We start from the raw sequence: 19,585 nt of genomic DNA on the forward strand, positions 1-19,585 counted from the left end.
ATTTCACTCTGCCAGTTTGTGGTGGCGTTTCTTAGGCAGACACACAGTTAACTGACCTTTACCCAAAATATGCATTACTAACATGGCTGCGAAAACCTGTCCTAAATCACAGTCTTACCAAATAAATTGATAGTCTTTTAAAATAATTTCCTAAGTCATAGTAAGCCCTGTGTTACCTATTCGATTGTCCTAGGAGCTCTAAGGCGCTCGTATACACATATACGATCTGTTCCATGGAGGTATGCAGGACATTTATAAGATGATTAATGCTGAACAGTTAAGCATTTTCTGTAAGGCATTCAATAAGTTGTCTAACATTAAGAATCTGAAACATCTCCCCAGGCATTTTTCTTTGAGAACATAAGAACATATATTCAATTGTGAAAAGAGCATACCTAATTCCTATATACTAGCTTATTCTAATTTATTCCGATCAGCAGATTATAATATTCATTAGTTTGGGGGGGAGGTTAAGAAACACACTTTTTCATTTGGCAGCAATTAAGTATTTTGATCCGCATCAGCTCAGCTGACAGCGTTGCAACACAGATTGCTTCCAACACTAGAAGACCGATGACATTACATCACTCAGTTGGCAACAGATGATAAAAAAGTCATCTTTTCCCCCTACATTTCCAAGTACTTCTCCTTTTTTCTTCTTCTCAGTCTTCACATTTACTAAGTATCACGGTGGCGACCCTCTCCCGCCTCCCTACCCCATACCCCCACCAGCATCCCCCATCGATAACTGCAAGCAAACCCCATTGCCTTGCCCTCCCATTTTCCCAGCCGCCAGCAACCCCTGCTTCCCAGCTGCTGCTTCCAGACGATCAATCACTCCACAATGCCTTCTGCTGCCTTCCTGTCAACTGGCACGCACTGACACCCCCAAGAAACACCAGTATTTTTATTGACTGGTAGCACCAAGTGCAGTGTAACTATAAAAACTGAGGCTGGGGACTTGTACGCTCGAGAACTCCCCGCTTCCCCCAAGCTGTGGGCGTGAATCCGTACAAATCATCCAAATTTCTAGCCAAGGACACAAGGAACTGAATTCTGCACCGGTTAAGTGGCTCAATGATTTTCAAGTAAATAAGACCAGAGTTCCCTGCCCCTCTGTTGTCAGGTTATAATATATAAAAAGAGTTTGGCAAAGTGGATTAAACCGCTGAAACACACAGGCTGTTTCTTACGTTTGACAATTTGTAGTCTCTACTGCTTTGAACAAAACTAAGGAAGATGCACATAATGCTTTGCAACATCCAAAATGTATGAACATACAGATGCAGCACTCTTTTCTTTTCCCACACGTTTTTGTGTGTATCATTTTATTTTCTAGGAAGTGCTGAGAACTGTGGAGTATTTCAGAGTAACTTCTACTGACAACACAAAATATTCCAAATGACAGCAATGCATTGCATTTAACCATCAGTTTTTCGTGGGTTTCTCTCACAGCTGAAAGCAATATAGACACATGCATTTTATCGGAACAGGGTGGTCAATATTAGTGCAATTAGTTAACCCAAGACATTTCATGCTAGCATTTCAAACCTTGAAAAGTATTCTTTTTTCAGCTCTCCCAGTTAGGAAGCTGTAACTGTGCCCAATGGACTTCAAATAAAGCCTGGAGGCATTCAATGCACATCACGCTCGTAGCTTAGTTGATGAATTTACCGATCAAGACAGCAGAACTCTCATCTCTATACAAACAAGGGTGAGAAGCTTTTTGCTGGATAGAAAATATTAGTAAAGCAACACACATTACCCCTTCAAAGGGAGCCCTACAATATTAAATGAAGAGAGTTTATGATGGATTGATGAATCATTATGGTTACACTAGTTCTCCTTGTGCTTTCTTGAGAACCATGTGAGATTAGAATACAAGCTGTAGATCAGAAATTAGCTAAGTTCTACCCATGCTGTGCAGAAATGCATGCCCTATCAGCAACACACAGTACTAAAACAGCAGGAAGAATTGCAAAACCATTCCAACATCGTTTCTTGCTGCTGCTTCAGATGCTTTGCCAGTACAACAAGAGCTGTGACAAAACTCTCATGAACACAAATCCATCATGTACTTGCATGTCAGTAAAATGCAGAAAATATTTCAAGAGTTATCCAACTGCAAGGGAAGTAAATCCAAAGCAAGAAACACCCTAGAAAAGTATATTCAGCTGAAGATAGTACCAAGAACTTGTCATTAGATTATGTCATGTCAAATCTTCTCTTTGCAGGATCTCACCATCCTCCCTCTCTTCCTGCCTTCCCATGGAGAGCTGCAAGTGCCCACAGAGGCTCCCTTTCATCAGTGAGCAGACACAGGGAGAGGCAGTGCCTCGCATCACGAATCTGCACAATCTCCTGTGCTACTCTTTGAGGGCTAACGCGATACAAAGATGTACAGGAATAGAGGGTGAATGGGATTTCCTGACCTTCCTCTTTGACACAATACAGAACACCAAACTTTTGGGCTAAGATCTCAACTGAAAGCCAATACAAAGAGAGAGGCAGAAAACCCCAAGCACAGATTGAAAACACACTGTGAAGCTGAAAGAGAATGGAGAGCAAATCCTCTGCAGAAAATTGTTCTGATCAAATTGTCACAGGAGCTAAACAGGTTTATATATCAACAATTCCATGCCTCGGAAAGTGCTCCCCAAGAAAGGGCAAACCTACAGGAGGAAACCAACCCCGTCAAAACCTATGTTGCTCAACCCTAGAGATTTGCAGCCAGTTCACCTAATCGATACTTCTTGTTTGCAACACTGTATACATACATCTGAAGGTTCGTTCTCTGTTAAAAGAATACTTCTTACCACCAGATGATGTTGCAGAGTCCAACCAGACTGTGTGAAGTGTCCACGCTTGGTATGAAAATGAAATATGAGCAGCACTGAGCAGCATTCCTGGAGATTAGCTTTGCTGTGTAGCACTTGGGTGAAAGGGCACTTTTAGCAATACCACTAGTAAACCAGGAACTGTGTTATAACAGTCCATCCAGGGAACTCTAACTAGTAACAGCAGGTAGTAAAAATGGTATTATGGAATCATTGTTAAAAATTGTTCAGTTCAAACATATGTATGAGCAGGAAGTAATTATAATGGGGGGTTGATCCGCGAGTTTGAAATAAATCTAACTTTTCTATTTATTTAGTTTGAAGAAGTTTACTTTCATTTCTAAGAGCCACTGATGAAAAGCAACAGCAGATAGTTTATGCAGTTGACATGTCCGAACTAACCTCTTATGTCTTCTCTGGGGGTATAAAAAGTGTTTTACTAACTGATAGGAAAAAAGAAGATGAGAGACTGACTATTAAAAAGGGACCTGCTTTCTAAATTCAGCACTGTAATTGTCAAATAGCTTTTAGCATTGTACTTGGTTGTTCAATATACTCCATGGTTGCTGTCGTCTTAAGTTTTCTCTTGTGTCCAATGTTTATGCGGTTTACTAAAACCAAAAGTGTAAAATTCAAATATCCTGACAGATCATGTTGTTAACAGAGTAAGCTGTCAAAAACCACAATTCCTTTCATTTATTTGTAAAAACAAGCCACCTTTGAGGGGGGAAAAATATTTTGAAAGAGCAGCAAGACAGCACAATGAATCAGAGCAAAGAGGAAAACAGAGACTATTTTTATCAGTGATGTCTTCCAGGAACGGCAGTTCGAAAAAAGAATTGTATTTCATCAGGATCTGATTACAGTGTTTACTAAATTGCTTTTTTCTGTATCTGACATGCTTTATAAGAAATGTCTCCAACAGAGAATCTGTGCTGGAGACTAAACGAAATGCATTATGCAATGGGCCTCCTGCCTTGGCACGCAGGTATAATCTCCTGTGCAAGTCAGGCAAAAGCAAGAATTCAATTTGGAGGGTCTACTTGTTCCAAATGTGGTGACTGTGATTAAAGAACAATAAACATTTCCTTTTTGATATTCCACTTTTTTCCATACAAACTATGAAGTCTATTTCCTTAATTATCTTTCAGATTCTTGATGGTAGGTTCATTATTATGATTTCTGTTCAGGATTCAGAATGAGGCAAGAGAACGGCTGCAGAAAAGCAAGTGGTAAAACCCAAGACAAACATACCTACATCTGCTTGACGCAGATTCACAAAAAATACAAATCATTTAAAGATTATTTTAACACTTCACCATCCTAACTTAAAGATTTTTTTTTCTAAGAGTAACTTCATTAAAAAAAAAAGTTTTCTTTTCAATGCATATTTCTCTCATGGTAAAAAGGAACACAGTTGTCAGCTGTGTCAACAGTTACTAATTTCAGCTGAGTTTGCAAACATTTCATCTTACTTGATACCCTTAAGGAGAAGGGCCCGATGGCTTCTTTATACCTTTAGAAAAATTAGCCACAATACAATATACTAGAAAAGGCATGTAAAGTTATGATCAAAGGTATGATCAAAAGCAGGGCATAGCCTGAATACGTACAGACTCTGGCTTAGCAAGTACCTTTCAGCCCGAAAAAAAATGACAAAAAAGAAGTATGTCAAAGGTGTATGAAACAGTGTTACAGAGAGCGTGCCTAGGATCAACCGCTCACTGCCTCTTGCAAACCAACAGCTCGGGAATCTCGAAACAAATTACCTGGTGGCAGGCTCAAAATGTGCAGAACAACAAAGGTCTTCACCCAAATACAGGCATGCTGTGGTGCTCCTTAATACAGGCACTGTGGGTGCCTAAAGTTCACTTTGGCTCAAAAATCATCAGGCAGGTTCACAGAACAAAACAAAACAAACAAACAAAAAAATCTCTACTACCAATTTTTAAGACAGTGCTTCTAATTGCAACATGGGAGAACCCTTTTGGATTAGCAATAGGACAAGAGGAAATGGCCTCAAGCTGCACCAGGGGAGGATTAGATTGGTTATTAGGAAAAATTTCTTCACGGAAAAGGGTAGTCAAGCATTGGAACAGGCTGCACAGAGAGGTGGTGGAGTCACCATCCCTGGAAGTGTTCAAAAAATGTGTAGACATGGCACTTTGGGACATAGTGTAGTCTAGTCTACCCTTGATTGGTTTAGTGTGGACTTGGTAATGTTAGGTTAATGGTTGGACTGGATGATCTTACAGGTCTTTTCCAACCTAAATGATTCTATGATTCTAAGTATGACCAGTATCACTGGTGGGACCTTTCTTATACTAATTTGTAAGAAATGAGACAAAAAAACCTGTAACAAAACACTAACTCACTTAATATTCAAAAAAAGGTAAACACAGAAATGAATAGGTTAGTATTTGACCCAGATCCTTTGTCTCTTGACTAATTAATTTTACACATAGATTTTATTAAGATAACATTGTTGGTTTGATTTACACATTTAGTATCTTCCCTCAGAGCACTTTTCTTTGGTAGAGCCATTTTCTCACGTGGAAGAACAAGCAAGGTCAAAAGTCTCAAAGGAGAGGACCTTTTGGAAGTATTGAATCTGCAGTCAAGCAGTGTTCCCATCGGTCAGGCTGATAAAGGAGTTTAACATCTGCGGTTAGCAAAACACCACTACGGACCACCACGCTCAGCTTTGTGCGGAAACATTTACATTTTCTTTACTGGCTTTGTTTTTTTTTTTTTTTTTTGGGGGGGGGTGTTGTTTGGGGTTTTTTTTGTTTCAGTGGTTTGGGGGTTTTCTTTGGCACTTGCAATTAAATGGGCACTTTTCTAGTTCAGGCATGGGAATGTCAGCTGTAACTACCTAACACCTGACTTTATTCAAACTGTATCCACCACTGTCCTTTTCTCATTAAAGTTTGTCATCAAGAGATAATTTTAGGTAGAGATTTTGTGCCCAGAGCCAGCTACAAATTCTATATCACCATTATTATAACCACTTTATTACGCTGCTTTAATGGTAACACTACCAGTGCCGTTAACGACACTTAGATCGAAAGTTAAAGGAAAAAATCATTTTCCCTAGGTGTATTTTGGATGCTTTAATTTTCAGTAAATTTGTGCAGTTAAGCAGATATATCATATATGTGCATGCACACTCACAATCTACAAGGCTCACTTCATCCATAAGTTCATCCTCACATCTTTTTATGGTATAGAGAAATTTGACTCATGTTTAAATGCGTCTCTTCTCAAATCCCAAAACTTTTCCAGAACAAAAAGCAGGAATTATTTACAAAGCAAACTCCTACCTATCTGGCCATATGAGCTGCTTTAAACTGGAGCACTGCTGTACAGCCACAGATGTATTGATGCAGAGCCAAATGCAGACTAACCGCATTCTCCTGTTTCCGAAGAGGGCATTCCAGATCACCATGAATTTCCTTGTGCTCTAGAGGAAAGACCGCTAGGATTTAAGCCAGGTTTTCTACAGAAACATTATCACTAGCCCAGAGCAGAGGCAAACACAATCGTACTGGTAATGGTGATGATGGGCTGCCCCCTCCTCACCCTACGCTGCATCGTACAGCCCACGGCTGGCGGCAGGGAAACGCTCTTTGGCACAGCACAGCACATCTCTCCGGCTTCTTCACGTTTTAGACAAGGGCTCAGGGCACTGGAGAGAAACCGAGCTGCTGGGCTGGGATAGCAAGGCTCCTTTGGCTGCTCCCTCCCCGGTGTGATCCCAGTGTGGATGGCACAGCTGGGAAGGCTGCTGGCTCCTCAAGGGCAAACACTGCCTTGGGAACACGACAACAAGAAGTAGAACGAGGGCACATCTGCACCGCAGACTGCAGCGGGCCAAGGAGACTCCCAAGTTCGCCTTAGATGACCAGGGACGAGCAAAAAGCCAGGCAGAGCAGGCCAAGGCGAGCTCTGAGCTGCCGTACCTATGCTGCTAGCAAGAGCCGTACGGTGAATGCCAAGCCTGGGGAGGAAGTCTGCGCCAAGCCACGCGTTCCTGGGTGCAGAATGCCACGCGACTGCTGACGAGACAGTGACAGCAAATCCTGCTGCCCCGTTTCTGAGTGGGGCCACGAGACTTTGCGGTGAGCAAAAGGGAAGCAGCGCCCAGAGTGCCTCCCGCAGCCCCGAGGGTTAACACTTCTGCCCCAGAGAGGAAGCTCCTCTGCTACTTAATTGATGAATCATTATTTAACCGAAGAACGAATATCATCTGTACCCTCTGCATTGTGACAAGAAGCTGAAAGGAGGAATCTTTCTTCCTCACCCTTCATGAACAGCTAGCTTATAGTTTAACGGGATAGCCTAGCTATTGAAATTATAATTATCTCTACAAGGATCACTGTTACAAAATAGATGAGAATTTTTCTGAAGTTCACCGATAAAGCATCACTGCCGAAGTATTTTGTCTAAATGTCAACATTTAAAACCTTTAAATGTTTCTAAATGACATTTAAGGATCAAATGAATTAATATATATGCTTCCTCTTTGACAATAGCTCCACTTCACACCGTAACAAACACGGTTATGAAACAGAAAACAGACGCGCACATTGTGAAAGTGGCTTTTTTTGTCATGGCAAATAACCAAGAGAGCAATTAAATCACACAAGTAGTTGATTGTATATTCAGGATACAGCGGGAGCTCGGAATAAGACAGGGATGGTACTTCCTCCGGCACTCTCTCCTCTCCTGAAGCTCTAGTTTTTGAGGAGAGAAAGGCTCAATCAGTTCATATCTGAAATCCCTTACTGGCATCACAGAAAGCAAGACAGTTTCAAGCCACAGGTTGTGGGATATCTCACAGATGTGAGGAAGCACACTTTTCTCATGTCCTCACATAACTATTTTTGTAACCTGTGTAATCTCGCACAGTATGCTAAATCCTTCTTTATTATGAAGCAGGTGGGGGGTTTTCTTCTTCTTTCTAACAAACTCCAAACTGAAAACTGGAGAATGAACAAAGAACACAATAGGATGAAACAGCAAGATCTTTTCAACTAAGACTAGGGCGTTTGGCAGTTTTTTGTACTTCATTAATTGAGCAGATTTTTGGCATTGGTTCTGCCACACAAGGAGAAGGTGGTTTACGCTAGTGAACCTGTACTACCGCACACATCAAACCCACCCAGGAACCCTGGTGATCTCTCTCAAACATTTTATGTATTTGGCTTATGTGGCTGATGTGCCAGACCAAAGTTTGAATCAAAGCAGATCATCTTCATTTCTGAAAGGAAATAACTTCTAATTATGGCTCCACTGTTACTTCTTCCAAGCAAAATCAGGACCCTTTTTCTTCTTAGCTTCTGACAAAGCTGTAAGAATTGAGTATTTTCCCATTAGTGTCCCCAGTAAGTTACTACCATGATGATAAATATCAGGCAATTAATGGAACATTTCCATATTTGAAAAAAAGAAAATTATGTATATGATGAAATCAGTCATTTTTACCAGTTTACTCCCCCCTTATTCTTGCTAATTAAAGGAATCGGATTTGAGATTAGCTCTCTAAACTTTCACTTTACAGCTTGATAAATACCTAGGAAGTGTGCCTGTTTTCACCATCAACCAAATATCGAGCCCAGACTGGGTCTCTGGTGAACTACCACAGCTCCTGCTCTGCCTGCGCCAGCAAGGGAGCCCCCCAGCCACTGTGCATCACGGGTCACTCGATAACCCAGTCCTAGCAGGAAACAAAACGTGTTTCTCTCCCCCCAAACACAACTTCAAAGATGATCTGCAATGATATTTTTATTTTCCCATTTCATTTTTTTAACTATGTATTGTCCAAAACTTCTCAGTTTTCAGTCAGGCTTGATCCTTTTTCCCTTAAAACCTCCCCTTGTGCATTTTAAAGAAGGAGTAGTAGCAGTGAAAACTTAAAGCATGTAAATCATGCTCAACCAATTCTCTTTTCACATTCTAAAAAAAAGAGTCCATGTGTCTTCCTGTTCTATCTTTCAATGAAATTCACTATTCTCCCCCCCCCTTCCAGTATGCACCAATCATAAGAGGCAAGATCTCCACCACAGTAATCCCACACTTAAAGCAAGTTTCCTGTACTCAGAGGCAACTGTGACATATCACTTTGTTCCTACCCATAGGCATCAACTCCATTTCTGAAACACAACTTGGTTAAAATCCCCGGCAGGGAAGAATCTTTCAGACTATATTCACTTATTCTGCAGCCTTGCTACAATTTTCTCCACCAGAAACAGTGTTTTCAATAACTGAAACATCTGGTTTCTTTAAACATTCATCACATTTTCTAAGTTAAAAGCATGGTTTTGTTTCTTCTTGAAGTGAAAAGCAGCCAACTTAACTTCTCCTCTATCTGAAATACATCTATATTTAAAATCACAAGTTAATCTTAGGTACTGAACAGTGACTGCCTTGCCTGATCAAGCAAGTGAAGTGCTTGCCTGTCTGCTAAGAGAGATTAGAGAAAACAATTCTCAGGTTCCTGTAGTCATGTATTAAAGTTACTGACAATTTTACTGACAATTCTTTTTAATTAGCCATGACATCTTGGTATACTCCCAAATACATAAAAATTAATTACATATCACATCTTTGTAATTTTAACCTTTTCATGCTTCACTACTTTTCGGTGACATTTCCTTTAAAAAAAAAAAAGGCTCTACTTATCAAGAGATTGCATATGGGAGACAGACAAGCAACCACAAAAATGTAAAAGATAGGGGAAAATCATAACAGAAGCCTTAAAACACCTTTTATGACTCCTTATCATGCACTAGCAGATAATCAATAGTTCATCAAAGCTGTCCATTTTGACTTTGCTGCATCATTTCCATAGAGTAAATTCAAAATCACTGATATCAAGCCTATGCTAGTAAATCTACTGTGAATGCTACTGCTTGTTTAACATTGTCCATTACCTTGAACTTAATATCAATCTGGTGACCTCTGTATGGCTGCAATTAGAGTGAAAAGAGTGAAAAAAATGCAAATGAAAAGTTTATCCATAAACTTTAAAGGGGAAACTGCACCCAAGAGAGGATTTTACCATTCCTTTTGAATTGCTTTCCGACTTCCAGAGCAATTCAAGATTGCCTATCAGTTCATCATGCATCTACGCTTAAATTTAATTAGAAAAATTGCTATCTGCTGCTCAACTATACTGCAAATAACTCAGCCATAACAATTTGCCTTTTTCAATAAAAAATACACCGGCAGCTGCATACGTGTCATGGAAATCAATCTTCATTTTCCCTTTCCTAATCTGAGTTTTAGGTTTTACCTAAATTGCTAATGAAAAATTAATACCTGAAAAATGGGTCAATTTGCTCATCTTTCAGCCAGTGGCAAAGGGACTATCCAAAACCTCAGGCATGACAGATATTCTTCTCTAATTTACTGAACAAGCAACAACCCAAGAACATATAGATACAGCCTACAGCCCCAATTTTTAAAGGACTTCTCTGGTTAGTTATTGTAGTATGGCTGAAATGACACCATTGCCCTGTCTACCAAATAATTTTTGGGTATGAAGTACACAGGAGCTCATTCATCTTAGAGCTCAACAGTTGACAGCACATGCTATCCTTCACCAAAGAGCTTAGTCTAATTAACACCAATTGCCAGGCTTTTCTAAATCAATAGTCTAAGATATAATATACAGATAAGAAAGTACATAAACCTTTCAGTAGCAAGGAATGATTTGCCAGTGCTATTTTGTCTAACACATGCTCTGGAACAGGAGCATTTGTGAAGAAAAGGCAAAATGATTATGGCATTAAATATGAGAATGAGTTCACACAGGAAGCTGGACAACACATGCATACAGTAAACCCAAAAAGTTAACAGTCTGGACTATAACAAGAGGCTTGATTTTCTGCGCTCTGGAGCTACTACATTCATTGGAGAATGGCTGCAGAAATGTTAAACAAAATACGAGCTTTTACCTTTAATCATTTGTTGTATAGACTGTATAGAAACTCTGAAATAACAGCTGTTAAAACTAAACGTTTATTTAAAGCCAAAGCATGTTTATGCTTATTTCTCTTTCCTATCAAACCCTGAAACCATGAGATACAAAGAATGCATGGGCTCATTATTGGTAAATGTAAGACAGATCCTCAGGCAACAGGAACGTAATTAAAGTCAAAGATGAACAGAGCGCAGTTAATGAGGAATTTGTTGCGTTCCCCTGTATTGATTACTGAGAAACGCACACCTAAGTTCAAAGCCAAGATCAGTTTCTAACACAGGAAGAGATAAAGAAACAGATGGAGGGAAAAAAAACAACAAAAAACTTCTACACAAGAGAGAGACAGAGCCTATCTACTGGGCTAGGCAGCAAGACCTGTCTCTATAAACAGCCAACCCTCCAATTTCAGCAAAAATGCTGACATGCCAGGTACCACTGCAGAGCTGGACGCTGCCTATTCAAAATGCAAAGTCAATGCTCTCTTTACCAAAAATATTTGTTTTAAAGAGAAACATGCAGTTCTCCTAATGATGAAAGCTCTATTTTCGCTGGAAGTCACAAACCCAAGTCACACTTTACATTCAATCACGCCAGTGGACGTAATTGTGCTCAACCATGGTCTAATTCCAGGACGAAGTGTAAATACCATCCCCTACAAGAGCATTTAGCATCAGTCCCAAAAATGGCATAGCATCTATTTTGCAGAGAAAGGAATAATTAGGAACAAATTAAATCTGAAATAATTTCCTGATGCTTGATGCAATTAAATCACAAGCGCAGCTCATAAGACCATACAGGCAAAGTAAGCCAAAGGCTGGCAAACCTCTTTTACCATGTTTCAAATAAAAGATTCCAAATCTTACTAAAAAGAAGGCAAAGAAAAAAAGGCATGCTGAGATGCTTCAGAACTGCTTCAGAAACTAACAGCTTCCTAAATTAGCCATGAACATTTGCAGCTTTGAATGTACCATATCTAACCAAGAAAAAAAAAAAAAGATTTGGCAAGAAAAACTGGCAATCTAACCTGATTTTTTAGCTTTATGCAGTTTGACTGTCAGTAGGAGTAAATTCGCCCCCATGCACATTTAACTTTAAGCAGTCATGCTTACAAGAAAAGGCAAGAAAGAAACCACTTTCATCAGGGTGAGCACTCCTGCTTTTCTATGAGATTTTACCCTTCACACAGGTAAAAGAGGCTGCTTCCTTAGCAGGAAAGGGTTTATTTATTTATTTATTTATACACGCTGAAAGGTTTTATTAAAGTTGATTTAACCATACATCTTCACTTCAACTCAGACTACATTTTTAATTTGCCAAATGGCAAAACCTGTGTGTTTCAGTGCCACAAAAATCTTAATTAGCATCTGTATGGAAGCTCAGGTTGAACTAGCAAATTACTCTCAAACCTCAGGGAAGGTTATTTGCTCTTAGTTTGCATAGTAGATACCTGGATAAAATGTCCTCTGTGGGTAGGTATTTCCTGCAGAAAAAAAATAGAAATTAAAAAAACCCCTAGAATATTTTTATGAACTTTATTCTTTGACTAATACCTGCTGTTATAACTAAGATGGGGAGATGTTTCCAAAACTTTCAGACAGTTTTCCATACAGTTTGCTGAATTTCATTAATCTGCAATTTGTTTATTTGTTTTGCAGCAAGTTTTATATTAACGTGTCTCTATAAAAAAATTTCCAGGAGGTTTTCTGTTTGGAAGGAATTGGGATTTGTACAGTCAGATAGCAAGGAACTGCAACAAAATTACTTTAGAAAGAATTGTTAAGTGGTTGTCACCCTCAAGCGCAGAGGTACTGAAAAACCAGCACATCCTCTGCAGTGATAATTAGCTATCAATAATAAGCATGGAACTGGTTTGTACAGAGCTGATTAAACCTGGTTACTTACGGAACTGTCCTGTGTTCCCAAAGCCAGCCCCACCCACTGGTCAAATGACTTCAGTCCTCCACCAAACTCCTTTTTCTTCCCCAGGAGAGTAAAACTAGCCTGTCCTCTACTGCTCTAACCTCAGTTCCCTCCTACGGCACTTCCACTTCTCACACCCAGAGAATAACCCATTACCTCCACACCCCACGGTCTCCCTACTGCAAGGGGTGATGGTGCCCAGAAGGTACCATAAAGGGTCGGTTCCCAATTCCCCGAACAATAAATGCAAATAACTGCCAAACAGCGATACACCAAGGAAGGCGGCATGAAAGTTATTTTACTGCAGCTGCTACAATACGTCACTGTACGATGCTGAGCTAGAATGCTAAAAGGGCATGGGAAATGGCTTGGAGAAAAAACATTGTGATTGTCCCTAGAGTTTCAGCAAGAAATGAAAAGATTTAGATTGGATATTAGGAAAAATTTCTTCACGGAAAGGGTGGTCAAGCATTGCAACAGGCTGCCCAGAGAGGTGGTGGAGTCACCATCCCTGGAAGCGTTCAAAAAACAGGCAGAGGTGGCACTTGGGGACATGGTTTAGTCTAGTCTACCCTTGATTGGTTTAGTGTGGGCTTGGCAGTGTTAGGTTAATGGTTGGACTGGATGATCTGAAAGGTCTTTTGCAACCTAAACGATTTGATGATTGTATGATAAAATGCGAGTTTTAAAAAGCACATGTCATTTTTGACATAACTAGCAGTCTGATGCAAAACACACTTTTCACTGCTAATTGGGAACTCTTCAGGTAACTCTGGATTCCAAGAAAGATACACTTTTGTCAAGAAATATTGGGGATTTCATGAATTTACTGTATAGCCACAATTCTTAATATTATGATAGTTCATTATGCTTTGCGTATATGAAAGTCAATGAACTTTTTTGTCCCTTGCATGAAGTATTCAAAACCTTTCTTCTTTTGGGGGGGGGGGGAAGGTTGTTGAAGTGATCAGAAAAGAGTCTGCTCAGTTTTAAATAAAGAATATATAATGACCTAACTTTGCAATAAAAAAAAAAAAAAATTCAACTCTGGATTTCTGTGACAGTACAGTAAAACTGTTCATTTCACCTTTACCATCAAAAGTCTGCAGTTTCCACAGTTTCCAAACCATATGTTACAGGATACGCGCAGTGCTCTTCAGGGAGGACTTGCTCCCTGACTGACCGAGCAGGATTTCTTTTTACCCAGCAGGATTACAATACCACCTCTTAAAAGTTCAGTTTTCTTTCCCTACATCCAAACTAATCTAACTAAATAGGTCCTTCTTGCTAACAAAAGCTTGAAGGCTTCTAAGGGCACTTCCTGCTCTTCAATGTCATTTTTTACCCCCCTCGACCACACTGTTCTTTAGAGAATTTTTTTTTTTAGCCTTTCATCTAGCAGCCCTCTGCTCAGACCCATCTCCTTGGGTCTCTCCTCAACAGGGCAGCTGAGCCCGCAGACTTTGTAAGGTTCCTGCTGACACAACTCCTAAGGATACTGAGGATAATTAGTACAAAAAATAAATACTTTCCATGTAGAAAGATACATCAGTGGTGCATTAATAAGCAATGTCTCATAATGCAGCTAGGTGTTTAAAGTGGTGAATCTTGAATTAGTACAAAGAAAGCCTCATAGGTGTCATGGAGATTATTAGTGTTCCTGTGGACTGATAATTACCCTGCGGAACCTGATAATGAATCCGTTTGTTGCAAAACTACTCCAGCAACTGATTAAATAAGTCTAATCTATATTTTACTACTAATTAGCTTTTCTTCTTTGTATGATGATGGAAAAAATTGAGTATAGAAACGGACAAAACCTTCACAAAGAGAGCATGACTGGAAGGGAAAAAAAGAGGGAGGAGAAATTATCCTTCCAATGTTATGAGACATTTATACGGTTGTATTTTTTTTTAACTCCATTTGATGATTTGCACATCCTGATAAGAAATATCAATTTATTGAAGTCTTCCTGAGACAATGGGGGGGAGGGGGGGGGAGGAAAATTACTTACCAGATTTGATCAGACACAGAAACACTGCATATATATTGTAAATGTAAAACTATGTAACATCACCACCACAACCCCCCCCCAACCAACAAAGAACACGGGTTTTCTTGGAAACTGAAATTTATCTAACAACAGTAAATTCATTCCCAGAGAGAAAGTAGGATGGTGACAACCAGGAAACACACACAGAAGTATACGGAGCAATTAGCAGACACAGGAGGTTCGTACATGCATCCTTCCGTCTAGCAAAGACATTGTTTTTCCTTCTGTTATAAGGCAATATATTTGGCTTGTGGAACTTGGAATTTTTGAAAGGTTTATGCTAGCTCATTGTAAAACAACACTGAAGCTGTACTTTGCATTCCCCTAAAGGAAATGAAGCGAAAGGATTTGCACATGTATTATGAGACAGAACTTCAAACAATGACTTTCAATGCTGTCTTATCGTGGGCTTTGGTGTCTTTTCTGCAAGATAATAATTTTTGCAATGATTATTAGAGGGCTCAAAACTCGGCGGATTTGTTTCTTTTCCCTCCTGGTCTGGGAACTTTTAAAGCCGTTTACTCCATCGCTGTCACGGGCACTGAATCAGACTCAACAGGTAGCACTTCACAAGCAAATACTGCCCAGGGAAGCAATACATAATCTAAGGTGTGGATTACGGGCTCTTAATTTAGCTCTGCGTCTGGGCTTCAGCAGTGGTGAGGCAGTTTAGCCCTCACTTACCACTCACCTACCATAGGATTAAGCATTTAGAATAGCTCGTGTGCTATAAAAACATCCAAAGTTTTAGTCCAAACTATGAGTTTCTGCCTCCTCTACAAAGTTGCAAAAGCACCTCACAAGCATTTGGTATCAGAGACACTGATGTTCATATGATCTTAGCTGTGTTCCTAGACCTAATAAGGCCGTCACAGCAATTAATTACAGTAGCTCGTTGGTGGCAGGGCAAAAGTGCCGCTCACAAAACCAGGCAACCCCCAATGAAGAACGTCGCAGCTTGCGGCAAAGCTCAGTCAGTAACAGGCAGCCCCCGGCTGACCGAGAAGGCACTATCGCATTTCATTCCATACGCACACCCAGAGAGGACCATCAGATAACTTCTGGCTCTGCTTGGAAGATCTGCAGCTTTGGGGGAATTTACGCTGTCTGTGCAAATGGCAGAAAGGCAAAACAGGGTCTTACAGGTGTATAAATAGTAATTATACAGCACCCTGCCCAGCCTGGAGCAGATTTAATAATATTATTAATACTGCCATGAGTCAGACCAACTCTCAGAAGGCATAGTGTAAACCTCGATATTGTTCTTCAGGAAAATAAATTGCTTCTCTGGTAACAAAGGGATCCATTAATTTTGCTGGCCTCTTCCATCTCTGCCAGCCAAAGACCATAAACAAAGCACACGCTGCATGGATTCTTCATTGCCAATGCATCCAACTGCTTTAGAGCATCTAAGGGAACGAAGCTTGAAAAGGAAATACGATTTTTACCTCAGTAAATTCATGGATGGAGGTCAACTAAAGATAAGTAATTGTGCAAGACTGAATAAAAATATTATTCTCACCAGTTACATTAAATTCTTTACTTTAGGGGTCAGCTGAGTAGGTGTCTTGCCCTGTAAAGCAGGACTTCTTTTTCAAGCTACTGCTTCTGAATAATTCATATTTCAACACACTTTGTTCTAGATTCATTAATATTCTTTCTCATGTTCATTGAAAAATTAAAAAGCAAATTTAAAAATGACAACGTTGGACTAAAAATAATCCTTTAGCCTATATAGTGGCTACGATTAAAAAAACTTTAGCAAACAGCATTCTGTTCTATTTGCTACACCCACCGGAAGATTCAACACCTATAGTGTAGTAAAGATTATCTTTTAAGAAAATAACTGGTGCAAGAAACTTCACATAAATCATTCTGAGGGCTATATTGGTAATTACCATCTTCTAAATAACCTGACATCATAGTTACAGTCTTACAGCTTTACGGACTCAGATGGCTCTTGCCTACGCGGTGCAACACAACAGTTTCACATCATGCAGAAATCTCCAACCTATCTCTGAACGAGGTCTTCTGCCCAGGCTGCTTTGCCAGATCAGAGCATCACATGAGTCCACTGTCAGCCCCTGGCTAGTCCAGACAGCTCAGGCTTCTCTGCATTTTATTATAACTGCTGTTTGCAGGACACATGTAATACACATGTTTACTAGCTGAACCTGTTTAGGTACCATCTAAATTCTAATTCATTTAGAAGATATGGAAGTCACGCAAATATCTGAAGTACCCAAGGTAAAACTGAGAGTTCAAACATCCTTCTTCCACTTACGTTTATCAAAACAGCTGCAGTGCTACAAATAGACAAACAGCAAATAGCTGGTAGTTTATCAACAGAACCAGTTTCTCATTTCATGGGTCAGATTTCTCAAGTTGCAGTTTGACGCAAAAAAGCCAAAAATCAAAGAAAAAAAGCTGACACCTGAACAGATCGTAGCTTATGAAGTTGAATGAATACATTTTGCAACTCCGCACCTAAGCACTAGTCAGATTTTTCCTAGCCTAGTACACCCTCCTTGGCAGACACCTCGTCTTTCAGCACAGTGTATGTGCCTGACCAAGGGCAGGAATGAAGACAGGGCTGGATTCCTTCCATCTGTGAGAGCTGTATCCGGAAAATCATATGACTTGTGTTCTACCTTAAAATAACCAGATAAAAACCAAGGTAATGACCAAACACCAGCTATTCGTAATTTTTGCCTCGCCTGCCTCTGTACTGGGAACTCTACTAGACCTGTGCAGATAAAATGGGGTCATGCTCTGTCATCCTTCACAGTTTGGGTGCCCCAGCAAGCCTGATGAGGCCACGTACTCAGCTGGGAAATAACTTGTGGCAACCCAGTTAACTTAGAATGACACTGAGCCCAAGCCAAATTAACGTAAAATTTAATACAAAAAGGTTTATTCACAAAGTCCAAAACAGACAACACAGTTACAAAGGGTTATCAAATCCCAAGGTGTAGAAGTGAAAAAGAGAAATGCGTAAATCAGTATTGTAAGGTTAAATCTGGAACGTCTCTCCCCTTCCCTTTCCCAACTGATTTGCTGCTGTCAAAAGCTGAGTATCTCAAGGCTCCAGTCTTGCTACACCTTACACATCAGGCTGCAGCTGGTAGGAAGAGCTTCTTCGGTAGAGAGAAACACCGCCTCCTTTAGAGGTGCATGTGCCCTGTACGACCCAGTCTTCCTCCAAGAAGTTTGCCAAGGGGTGCAGACTGACTTAGACCACCTTCCTGAAACTTGTTCTAGTCCTCCCTTATCCAGAAGGCACACTAACAGCACATCTTGATTACAAAAAGCCTTATGTCACCTCCTTAAGACTGTACTGGTTATTAAACCAGAGCCTGTACCATTAACCTGTTCAGAAGCAGCGGATCAACTGCTGTATATTAGACCCAATGTCAGCTGTTCCTAAAACGGAAAAAAACAACTGCGAGAGATTTTGAAATTCGCCAAGAGTATCATCTGAATTAACCAAGCAGGGTGGTGGCAGTGCTTGGTGACCCTGCTCAGGCATATTTGCAGTGGGACCCTGAGGCCAGACAAAGCAGGAAACCATAATATGTGGCTTGCAACAGACTACGAGGCACAGGACAGCAAGATGAATAAGGCACAGGATAGCAAAAACCTCCACACTTACAGCCTCACTTCCCCCATCTCCTGGTCGGAGGAAGCAGGACAGAGAGCATGTCCTGCAATGAACAAGGGAAGTCATGATCTTAGTGTCAATACTCAACTTTATCTTAATGTCAACGTCAATCGGGTGGGGTAATACCTAGTGATTCAATTGGCTATTCCTTTTTATATTCCTAAACACATGAATCAAAGGTCATGTATCAATATAAATTACAAAATTCATTTTCCTGTTTCACCCACCACAGAGATGCACGTCTCCATTATACCAAGCAGCAGTTCTCCGGTAAGGAAGGGGAGTTGGCACCGCCTTGCATCAAGAAATGATGTGAGTGATGCTCTCACCTCTTCCTTTTGTGATTCACTGTACACATTCCAGCATGAAACGAGCCTCACACTGACCTTTATCCCTTTCCTAACTGATGTATTAACTGACATACTTAGTACAAGCATCTACATGGGATAAACACACGTTGCTCTTGATTGAAACCAGATAATAGCAACAAATAATCTTTTCAGGGACTAGTGACTAATGCTCCCTTTTCCAAAAAAATCCTTGTCCTAAGGTCTGTAACAATCCTGAATGGAATAACACATCAAGTATCTTCTCAAAAGTGCTTCTTCAGGGTATTTCGAGAGCAAAACACAGACAGGTCAGGAAAAGGAATTCCACAGTTGACCGAATTTCAGTGACACTCAGCCCTTGTAGTGAATGAGCAGTTTGCCATTGTATCAAAGCTAGAATTTCACCATCTATTCCTACATATATCTTACCTTGGTTTTCTTCTGTTTAGCACATAATACGTGGCATAAAGCATACATGACCTTTCTGGTTACAGTTCTCAACTGCGTCCACAGAAAAAAGATGACAGTTGCTTGCAAAACAAACATATAAAACTTGCAAAAAAATCAAGAGGACTTACAGGATCAGTTAGTTCTGGCAAGCTCGCTTGGTAGGTGAGAGGTCTACAGTCACGAGTATTATTCACCAAGACACATGGAAGAAACATCGGTCCCAAATCGTCCCCATCGAGCACGTCAACTGTCAGGGTGGTTGTACTTGTCCTTCGCTCATTAAGATTTTGGGCACGGTCCTGTGAGCAAACGAGTGACATTTGGTGAGACTTTCTGAATTCAGAACCA

At 40.2% G+C, this 19,585-nt stretch overlaps 1 protein-coding gene across 3 annotated transcripts in view; it reads right to left on the reverse strand.

Moving 5' to 3' along the window:
• PCDH15 (protocadherin related 15) overlaps positions 1-19,585 on the reverse strand; it is a 400,140-nt gene that overhangs the window by 243,347 nt on the left and 137,208 nt on the right. For all 3 annotated transcript variants that reach the window (XM_075717276.1, XM_075717274.1, XM_075717275.1), the window contains exon 7: positions 19,366-19,536. In XM_075717276.1, coding sequence (XP_075573391.1) covers positions 19,366-19,536 — 171 coding nt within the window. The remainder of the gene's footprint in view (positions 1-19,365; positions 19,537-19,585) is intronic.

Source organism: Pelecanus crispus, chromosome 10 (assembly GCF_030463565.1).
Source record: "Pelecanus crispus isolate bPelCri1 chromosome 10, bPelCri1.pri, whole genome shotgun sequence".
NCBI classification, from domain to species: Eukaryota; Metazoa; Chordata; class Aves; order Pelecaniformes; family Pelecanidae; genus Pelecanus; species Pelecanus crispus.